This window comes from Alligator sinensis, unplaced genomic scaffold (assembly GCF_000455745.1).
Source record: "Alligator sinensis unplaced genomic scaffold, ASM45574v1 scaffold71_1, whole genome shotgun sequence".
Taxonomy (NCBI): Eukaryota; Metazoa; Chordata; order Crocodylia; family Alligatoridae; genus Alligator; species Alligator sinensis.
In genome coordinates, this window is record NW_005841834.1 from 6,626,851 (window position 1) to 6,637,595 (window position 10,745).

A 10,745-nucleotide genomic window follows, 5' to 3' on the forward strand; every position below is an offset into this window, starting at 1 on the left:
GCTGGGATGGAAGGTTGGGGGGGCTACAGCGAAATTTGGGGTGGCTGTAGCCCCTCCCAGAACTGGCACTGCCCGTCCCAAGCCCAGCCCCTGCCGAGAAGAGCCCAGCGCAGTCCCGGCCCTGGCCCACAGCTGCAACTTGCTCCGCCCATTGCAGATCCGGAGTCACCCCCCCCTCCGCCATGCCCTCCTAGGGTCTGCGCAGCGGTGGAAGCCGCTCTCACTTCCTACCCACCCAGACAAGATGCAGCTCTGTCCCACACCGTGCTCCGCCTCGCCCGGCTGGGCAGCACTTGCCCCAGCCCCACTCCCTCCTTCACCATGGGGGCCACTGATCTGCCCCCCCTTCCATCCTCCGTCCCCTTCCACCACAACAGACTTACCAGCTGGATGCAGTTGTATCGGAAATCAGATTGGTATCTGCCGACATACCTCCTTAAAAATTGGTTATTGGTATTGGCCCCCAAAATCTCTATTGGTGCACCACCTATTTATAACAATATAAGACCACTTACTACAGACAAATAATAATGCAGATATAATACTGCAGGACACTCTGCTTATACCTCATCATGGCTGCCTACTATAATAGCTATTTCTCTTGCTGACATCATTTTGATTCAGTGTTAAATTTGCGCTTTTGAAAAGTTCTGAACTGACAGTTCAGAGGACCCATGCAGTGTACAGCAGAACCAGTGCACTTTGCTCGCAGCTGAAAAAAACATGGAAGGAAATGGGCAAGTAGGTTAGTTAAGTACCTATGACCATTTGCTTTTTTGGCTGCTTTGGTTAGGGTGGTATAAAAAAGGTGGCAATGGTGATCGTGGTTTATGGAGTGTATAGGTCTCTACTGCAGTCTACATTTATACCGTAAATTCAGTTAATCATGGGGAAAATAGGGCTGGAAGGGACCTCAAGGTCACCTAGCCCATCCCCTGCTCAAGGCAGGATCATTCCTAACTAAACCATCCTAGTCAAATGTCAGAAGGCTTGCTTAAGTTAAAGTATACCATGTCTACTGCTCTCCCCTCATCCATAAAGCCTGTCGCTTTTATCATAGAAGGAAATCAGGTTGGTCAGGTATGACTTGCTCTTGATGAATCCATGCTGTATTTTCTCATATACAACATACCCTGGGATAAGATACGCACTTTCTGTTTGAAAGGCAGAATGAAGAAAAGGAAGTCTTTCCTTGTAGTAACTGAGTAGCAGCAGCTATGGAACCAAACCTGCCCATTGTTCTTCCTGTGAATCCATGTAGACTTTACTTTCATTTTTGTCTAGAAAGTGGCAGAAACTACCATGGCCATATTTCTTGTATATAATACACACTCCACTTTCCAGCAGCTGGATTGTGGATGGTTTGGGGCAGGGGGTTAGAAAAAGGTGTGTGTATGAGGAAAATATGGTATTTTGTTAATGTAAAGATCACCTTTGACTTTTTTCAGAAACTACAAAAAAACAAATGTATTAGTGTCTCTTACTATGATGGTTAATTTTTTACATTTTAAATGTTTTGTTATGGAGAATCCAAATTCCCAAAACCATGTTTAAATATTAAACACATTAAAGATGATAAATACTGTTAAAGTTTTGCTTGATAACTTAAATATTCCATTTTAAGTATTCATATGACCTCAAACTGTGTATCTGTTAACAATCTTTTGATTGATTTGGACTTTGACATTGCTTTTCTTTTCTTCTGGGAATACATTAATTTTCATATAAAACATGACTCTTGTTTATCAAGACTGAACTTAAAAACTCATTATGCGACTAAGATTTAATTCCCTACTCTTTCAGAACTTCACTTCCTAACTCCTACCTCTTTCATTTATATTTTTACTTTTCCTCACACCTTCATTCTGCATGAGTGACTTCATCCCTCTGTTTCTATTTTCTTTCCTAACCTTTTAAGTGTGCCCTTTTTGACACTGCCCTGTGCATTTACTCCTAATAATATACTTAAAATGTATTTCTTCTAAAATAAATTAGCATATATAACATGCTATATCAATAGCTTTTAAATCACTTTATGGGAGGGAAGTGTTATTAAAGTTGATGGATACCTTGTTTACAGATGCGGAAAATGAAGAAAGTGAAGTTAAATAATTTGCCTATAGTTACCAGCTGATCAGTGGTATTGCTGAGAATAGTACCCAGGCCTCTGTCCAGTAGTCCATATTGCCTGCCTTACAAAGTTTATTTACTATAGTCCATTTCTTTTGATTTTTTTTTGCACTCCAGGAAAAAAAATTGAAGCAAGTAATGTGCCAGTTTCCACCATTTAATCATGCACAGCCACCCTTCTTCAGGCATAGGGAGTCTGCTGGTCCCTATGCCTGAAGAAGGGTGACTGTGCCCAAAAGCTTGCTAAGAGCTCTCTTCCAATGACTCAGTTGGTCTAATAAAAGATATCACATCTGCTCAAAGTACCTTGCCTGCCCATGGCCTTAGACCAATATGGCTACAACCAAAAAACCCAGCTTCTCTGGGGTATGTAGTTAGATGTAAAAGGTCTAATTTTCATCCAGTAGTTAGTCTTCATTGAACCAAGGTGCTCACCTTTATCAGTCTAGTTTCAGACTGCATGAGCCTCATCATTCCCCCTCCCCCCCCCATTGTAGAATTAGGTAGAGATAAAAGCCCCTTTAAAAACTAATTAAAGATCATTTTGATTTTTGGGTGGGCCATAGATTCAGCACCCAAAAGTTCTGCTCCATACAGACTCTTATCTTAGATCTATAGACCTTTGGTGCTGCCAGAACTACTTTTTTGCCTATCTTATTATAAAAGGATGAAATTCCACCAAAGGCTTGTTTTGCTGTAGTTTACATTTTAATATGCTTATTTCAGTTAAGATTTTTATTACAATACAGTATATATTTTTATATTTTATCAGTGGTCAGTAGCCATAAATATTCTGTTATATATACTAGGTTCAGTCAGATCTAATTTGTATACATAGTCCACAAATTATTTGTTCACTTCTGCAAACAGTACACTCTCCAATCAAAACAGTTTCTATTACTGCTCTTTAATATAGTAAAATTCTTACTATAATAAGAGTAACTATATTTTGTGCTTTAATGTTATTCGGAATAAGTAGCCTGTTCCTGAGATTGTTGTTTCTTTTATTCTCTCCCAGCCAGCCTACTCTCAAACACACTTTGGAGGCTTTTATGTGAGGTTTTGAATTAGGTAGAGTTTTGTCACAGTGAGTCCATTTGCCTAATGTAAATATCTCCTTTTTCCATGTGTATTTTTACTAAGCATGTGAATTGGTTTGGACTGAATATACATCAGAATATATTCATTGCCAGTACCTTAAAAATATGTATAAGAACTAAAAAATGTGTTTTGGCCACCAGAGGGCATCCACACTTTTCTATTAACCATCTTTTAGTTAAGAAATACGAATACTTAAAATGGAATATTTAAGTTATCAAACAAAACTTTAATGGTATTTATCATCTTTAATGTGTTTAATATTTAAACATGGATTTGGGAATTTGGATTCTCCATAACAAAACATTTAAAATGTAAAAAATTAACCATCATAGTAAGAGATGCTAATACACTTGTTTTTTTGTAGTTTATGAAAAAAGTCAAAGGTGATCTTTACATTAACAAAATACCATATTTTCTCATACACACACCTTTTTCTAACCCCCTGCCCCAAACTATCCACAATCCAGCTGCTGGAAAGTGGAGTGTGTATTATATACAAGAAATATGGCCATGGTAGTTTCTGCCACTTTCTAGACAAAAATGAAAGTAAAGTCTACATGGATTCACAGGAAGAACAATGAGCAGGTTTGTCTCCCTAGCTGCTGCTACTCGCTTATTACAAAGAAAGACCTCTTTTTCTGCTTTCCGCCTCTCAAATACAAGGTGCATATCTTATCTCAGGAGTATGTTGTATGTGAGAAAATACAGTAATTTTGATTTAACAGATGAACCTCAGATTCATACCAGAAATCTTTCCACCCTCCCACTTTATAGCATAAATATTTTCAATATGGAATGTCAGCTTAATTATACACCCACTGTTTTTGGCTGACATTTCCAACCATAGGTGATATTTGTCTACTCTTTTAAGGCATGCTTTCCAAATGTAGAACAAACTTCCAGGTTTTTTCTGTGTTTGGCACTACAAATGTTTCATGTTTCTTCCTTAAACTGTAAAAGAGCACCATGCATTGTAAGGCAGAAAGCCCATTAACAATGTTCTTTCTCATGTATATAACCTTGATTTACTTTCTGCTGATTATATATTAGAGGTCTTGGCTTCCAAATACATAATATGTGTCTACATTCATCTAAACCAGAGGTGTCAAACTGGGCCAGATCCAGACTTTGGGTTTCCTTGCATGCCTGATCTAGCCTGGGAAATGGAGATAGCTGCCACAGCCACTGCTGTAAGGGGTCTGGGACAGTGAGGGATACAGAGGTGGTGGTGAGGGGTCTGTTGGCCAAGATCTTGGCAGTGGGAGGGATCCAATTATGGCAACCCAAGGTTGGTGCTGATGGCCATGGCTAGCAGGGCCAAAGAGCCTTGAATTTCATAGTAAGCCGTGCTTGCCAACTTCTGATGATCTGGTGGGTAGATCCAGCCCACGGGTCCTACATTTGACATCCCTAACCTAAACCAATATTTGCATATACTTTAGAAGTATACACTTTAGAATGGCCTGGTTTTCAAAGCAAGGTTGCATGTTGTTATTACAGAGCAGGGATTGGCAACCTATGGCCTGCAGGCTGAATCTGGACTGGTGGAGCCATTTGATTGGCCCATAGACATGGGACTTTAGAGGTATTTGGCAGTAGGGGGCTTCAGCAGCAATTGCTTTCTTGTGCTGCTACAGAGAAAACTGCCAGCAGTGGCTGGGTCCTAGCATATTCCCCCCACCTCTAGTCTGAACTGGGTTAATCTGGTCCACAGCCTTCAAAAGTTGTATATCACTGTTGTAGAGGAAGGGAGGGAATTGGTATGCCTCAGTTTATGTGCTTCTGTACTATAAAGCTGGCAACAGGGGTCTAAGCATATTTTTGCTAAACATTTTGTGACTAGATACAATCCAATGGTTGAGGATTATGTTATTTGTTTTTACATTAAAGAATATTGTTATTTTTCTATTTTCTTTCAACAGCTTTTTCACTATAGTTCTGAAATGCACCAGTGTACTTCATCTTCTGTATATTACAAAATAACATTAGCTGTATTAGCTAATCTGCTCTGCAATGGGCTTTCTAGGATCTCCAGCTATCTGCCCTCATCTTCTCTTTTGTCTCCCATGCCTACAGGTTCAGTAACATATCTGAACCCATTCTTACTGCCATATTAGTTTAGCAGTTAATTATCTGAGTTGCCTAGCTACTCCTCACATGGTCCGTCTTCAAAGTGTGAACTTTTAAGACTTCCCATTACCCTGTCTTCATGTAATCTATGGTTTTACGAAGATGGCAGAGAGTATTACCAACTGAAAGTAGAATTTCTTCCATTAAGTGGGAGAAGTTGACTAAAGTCCTTCCCTGTTAGCAGAATTCTATATGCATGATATATGAACTTGTAGTTCAGTCTCTGAACTAGGAGCTAAGGAGCAGTTCTAGGCTGCACCACAAACTTGTTTTGTGACTTAGAGCAGGTCAGTTTTTATAGTTCTTTGCTTTGTTTTCCCACCTGTTATGTAAAGGTAATGACACTACTTCACAGGAGTCATACACAGAGGGGATTGTGATGTTTTATGATGGTGGCAGCCATATGAGGACCTACATTATTAAAATATGAATATACTTCCTTTAAGGAAGGTATATGTTTATAACTAATAGAATGTGGTGAGTGACCCAGAAAACTGGTTGATGAAGCAGGTTTCTGTCCAGATATGGTTCTATATTTCTCAGTGGCATTCATATATGTGGAGAATGCTTCATGTGACTTTTTGGCCCTTTAGAGAGGACGGGTAGTTAGTCTTACCACCTCCACTTTCCTACCTCAACTAATCATTTCAATATCCTTTTAACATATAATACCATTGGTGTTACCGATTATACATATAGTAAGTTTGTAACAGTTGTTTTGTTTAGCAAAAAAACTGTAATTGAAGGATATTATTTTTAGAAAGTTTTACTTTTAAAGTACACATTTAAGACATATTTATGACCATCCATATGTGTCAGTTACAGCCTAAAATAAGGCTTGCTGTATATAGGTGTGAACGTGTTGAATATAGCATGAAAGTTGAATATGCATAACCTTTTTGTGCTGAAGACTTTGTAGACTTTTGCCAAGCTTACAAGTTCCTCCTAGTTGCCTGTCGGGTTTAAAATTTCCACAGATTCTAGCAGTACTTCATTATTTTAGAATTCACTTGATGCTACTTCATACAACACAGACTTTTAACCTCTGAAGAGTGTTTTGTGTTCATTCTATGCTGCCACTTCCCCAGACAGGAAAAAGAGCCCAAGATTCATGGACCCAAGTAAATGCTGGTATTTGATCTTGGTAGTGTTTTACAACCTCTCTATACTGGTATAAATGACTGTGTAGTGCAAGGGAGTAGAGAATTAAGGCCTTCAATCTTTGGATTGTAAATTGCACAGAGAAAAGGAGCTTTGCACTGTATCCCAGTTCCTTGATTTCAAGAGGCAGTTTGAAACTAGAATGAAAAATTATTTTTAAGGTGCAAGGGACTGATAAAGATATGATGGTCTGTCAAAATTTCCCAAAAGTCTTTGGACAAAAAATCATTTTGATTGATTTTTTTTTCAACTTACTCCAAAATACATCTATAGGCTATTAAAAGTTCCAAAAATGTAGATTCAGAAGAGCTGCAAAGGAAACTGTTTTATGAGTGGGTTAGTCAACAATCAATCTTACACACATGAACATAGTTTCCTTTATCTCGGCATGCAAAGTGCGTACCATCCAAATTACAGTGCTAGGATTTTTGTGTACCTTAACAGTTTGTAAAAAGAAAAATCCCTGTATTTTGGCAAATAATTTCTTCATAGATAAAGCACCTATATAAACTGTTTGCTTATGATAGTTTCCATATAAAGTTCAGTTCTTTTTAGATAGGGATTGTAGTCTTTCCCTAACTTGTTTTCAAAGTACTTCCTATAAGCAAGTACTTATGATCTGAATGAGTCCATATTGAAATGGCCACGTTGGAATGTTTATTTCAAATATAGTTAACCTGTTTTACCATTGCCTTATTCCTGTTCAGACAAATTAATATTTTTCTTTTTTTTAATTTAATTTCCTAATGAGGTTTTTTTTCTTGTTTTGTGTTTAAGTAGGCCACAGCAACCTTGTCCTTGCAGTGTTACCTTTTCACACTCAAATCTTTTCAGTTCTGCTGTTCTGATCCAGAAGTGTAGGTTCAGTCCTTGCTCTGGAATTGCACTGATAGTTAATCCCATTTAACTCACTGTAAATGAATACCTGATTATTTGAGCTGGGGGATCAGATCTTTTTGTGTGTTGTTGACTACAGAATCTTTTGGCCTATCAGTGTACACTTCATTGAGAGAGATGTTATTTGTAAATGAATTATTCATTAACTTGATTCTGTAATTCTGTTATATAAAACACTACTCTTGTAAATGTGTTTAAACTTAGGACATGGCCCTGTAGTACATGATGTAGATGCTAAAATTCAAGAGTATATTTCTCACCGAAATATGCGCGAACAGCAAATTTTAAATATGTTCCAGGAGAATGCCGGAAAATCATTTACACCCATGGAGCTTGTAAAGATGGTGTACAAGGTAACACTAGTTAAAATGTTTTTACGTCTGGAACTAGATTAGAATCAAAGATCACAACCTTATTTTGTATTGAATTTAAAAACATTGGGGTATGTATTTGTATTAGACTTTTAAAAGTTCATAATGGAACAAGGTCACACTTGGCATATGCTTCCTGTTATGAAAAATAAATAGTCTGTGCATGTGTAAAGCATGACAAGGTTCCTTGGGTGAATCTGATATCTTTTATTAGACCAACCCAAATAGTTGGAAAATAGTTATTAAGCAAGCTTTCAGGTTCAAAAACCCTTCGTTAGGGTAAATCATGACATTCAGTATGTTAGTAGTCATATTGCTGAAGTGCTTTCCTGGATTGGAACTTAAATTGTTTTTAATAACTTCTTAAACTTCAGTAACAAACTACTTTAAACTTAGTGAATAACTTATTTTTATGAAGATAAAGCTTTAAGTTACAAAACAGTTAAATCAGAGTGAAAAATGTCAGATAATAGGGGGGTTTTTTGTTTTGGTTTTTTGTTTTGGTTTTTTTTTTTAGGGTTTTTTATTATATACAAAGGTGTTTAGAGTCCCACAAAGTGATTTAGAACATGTAACCCCAGGCACTCACAGCCTTCAGAAGGCTATGTTAGAAATCTGGCATTCATCTGCTCACTGTAGGGCAAAATAATCTGGATCTTGTTATCTGAAGCAAGATATGTAAATAATTCATTTGACAGATGTCTAAAGCCTGCTTCCTCACACCTTTCTCTTCAAAAGGGTAAATCTCACTATTTAGGGCTCACAGTATGGAGATCATTTCACTCTCAGTATCACTTTTAAGAACTTCCTAGTTAGGAATTAAGAGTAAGGGGGATGGATTCTAGGAGAGGAGACTGTTGCTGTCTAACAGTTCCTAAACCCTATGCAGGACAGGTTTATAAAGGGTTTTGCAATCTATGTGGGTTGTTTTGGTACAGCAAACTTTCACTCTTATGGCTGTTATAAATGTCAGGTGGAAACTGCTGTAAACTTTACCTGTCTGAGTAGATAGTCTATTTCTGGCTGTTTTGTAGAGTAGAAATCAGCCCAGCATTAAGGTAGGGAGTCTGTTGCCCACTCATCACATTGAGATGAGTTGGGTGAGATAAATGGATGTGTTTCTCAACCCGTGGGTCACAAGAATATATGAAAGGGTTGCAAACAAACTTTAAAAATGGATTATCCTTTAACAGAGAAAAATGTGGGAAACCCTGGCTCTTCCCTTGCAGGCAAGCAGAGTTCCAGCCTGCAAGGGGCTGCTTGTACTTCCCCCCCACCCCCATGCTCCACATACACCCACTCCCTACCCCACACACTTGGGGGTAAGGGGCAATGGGTTGGATGCGAGGGACACTGGGTTGGGACTGGCAATCAAACTTTACAAATGGGTCCTGGTACCGAAAAGGTTGAGAACCACTGAGTTAGATGATAGCAGGAACACAGTAACAGTTGCATTGTGAAAGAGAAACTGAAAGAGATTCCAAGTGCGAATTCAGGCAGGCTTTTCAACATTCTCACCTGTATCACAGACTACTTGGGCACATCTACACAAGATGTTTACTGCGAAGATGCCCAGTTAGCTCCACAGTAAAGTCTTTGCATCTACACATCTACCTATTAAGTTGCAGTAAACTAATAAATACCGTTGTAAATTGGTACTTTTAAATACAAGTACTGTCCTGCTGCAGCATTATGTACTATGCAGCAACATGCATGTAGATGCTGATAGGGCTGGCTGGGGCACAAAGTGCTTCATTGTGGGGGGCTCCTTGCCAGCTAGCCCCGCACTGGAGCACCCTCATGCCCCAGCCAGCTCCTCCACAGCACGTTGAGCTGGGTCAGACCAGTCCTGGTGGCCTCTCCCCCACCTCTCCCCCCAGGTCCCCTGCCAGCCAGGGTTGCTTTGACCCAACTCAGCATGCTGTGGTTCTGGATACATGTGTAAATGTGGCACCCAGGAGCAATGAACTCCAGCATGTTGGAACAGTATGTGCCAGAGTTTATTTCTTCATATTAATTGTACATGTAGATGCACCCCGGGATTCTAAATTTGTCCCTCTCCCCCTTGCAGGCAAAAAAATGGTAATAGGGCAGGTTTGTTGTTGGAGGAATAAACAGTAGCATAAGAAATAGTGGTTTTGAGGGAGGCATTTCAGTATTTTAGATTATCATCCAAAAGTTTGGATGCTTAATCATTATGAATTTGTCTCATCACTAAAATCCAAAGAATTTTTATTACATCACTAAGGTTTTAGTGTGTAGGTGCCTATTTTGCAATCGTGATACAGATTTTCCAAATAACGATTTACAAGCCAGCTCTTTACATCACATAAAACTAGAGGTGCACTGATACATTGATCGCAATATTAGATCGGCACCAATATGAGGAAAATTGAAAGCATCAGCAGTCGGCTTTTTTGTCTGATGTGGCTGATAATGTGGCTGATAAATGCCTCGTGCATGTGCACGGCCGCAGCACAGCACACAGGTGGCTAGGAGCACAGCCCAGCAGCGTGGAGAGCGGGCAGGTCCAGCTGGTAAGTCTGTTGTGGGAAAAGCGGGGAGGGAAGGGGCATGGGGAGCAGATCAAGGCCCCTGCGGTGAGGGAGGGAGTGGGGCTGGGGCAGGCACTGCACAGCTGGGGCAGGGCATGGGATGAAGCTGTGACTTATCTGGGAGGCATGGAGAAGGTGGGGGTGGCTCCCAGCTCTGCACACACCCCAGGAGGGCATGGGGGACATGTGCCCCAGGATCTGTGGGTGGGGAAGGGGGAGCTGCCACTGCAGGCTGGGGCCAGGGCCATACCAGGCTCTTCCTAGTGGGATGGGGCTGGGCCAGGCTGCGCTTCAGGTGGGTGGCAACAGTGCTGGGAGCAGTGGTTGGGGGGCTGCACCTCCCCAAAATTGCTGTAACCCCACTCCCACCACCGCACACCCTGAGCACAGACTGGTCCAG

General features: G+C 40.0%; 1 protein-coding gene across 1 annotated transcript in view; it reads left to right on the plus strand.

Annotated features, from left to right (window-relative positions):
• Positions 1-10,745, plus strand: part of LACTB2 (lactamase beta 2) — a 27,822-nt gene that overhangs the window by 9,239 nt on the left and 7,838 nt on the right. Inside the window, exon 5 of the mRNA XM_006015305.2 lies at positions 7,624-7,772. Coding sequence (XP_006015367.1) covers positions 7,624-7,772 — 149 coding nt within the window. The remainder of the gene's footprint in view (positions 1-7,623; positions 7,773-10,745) is intronic.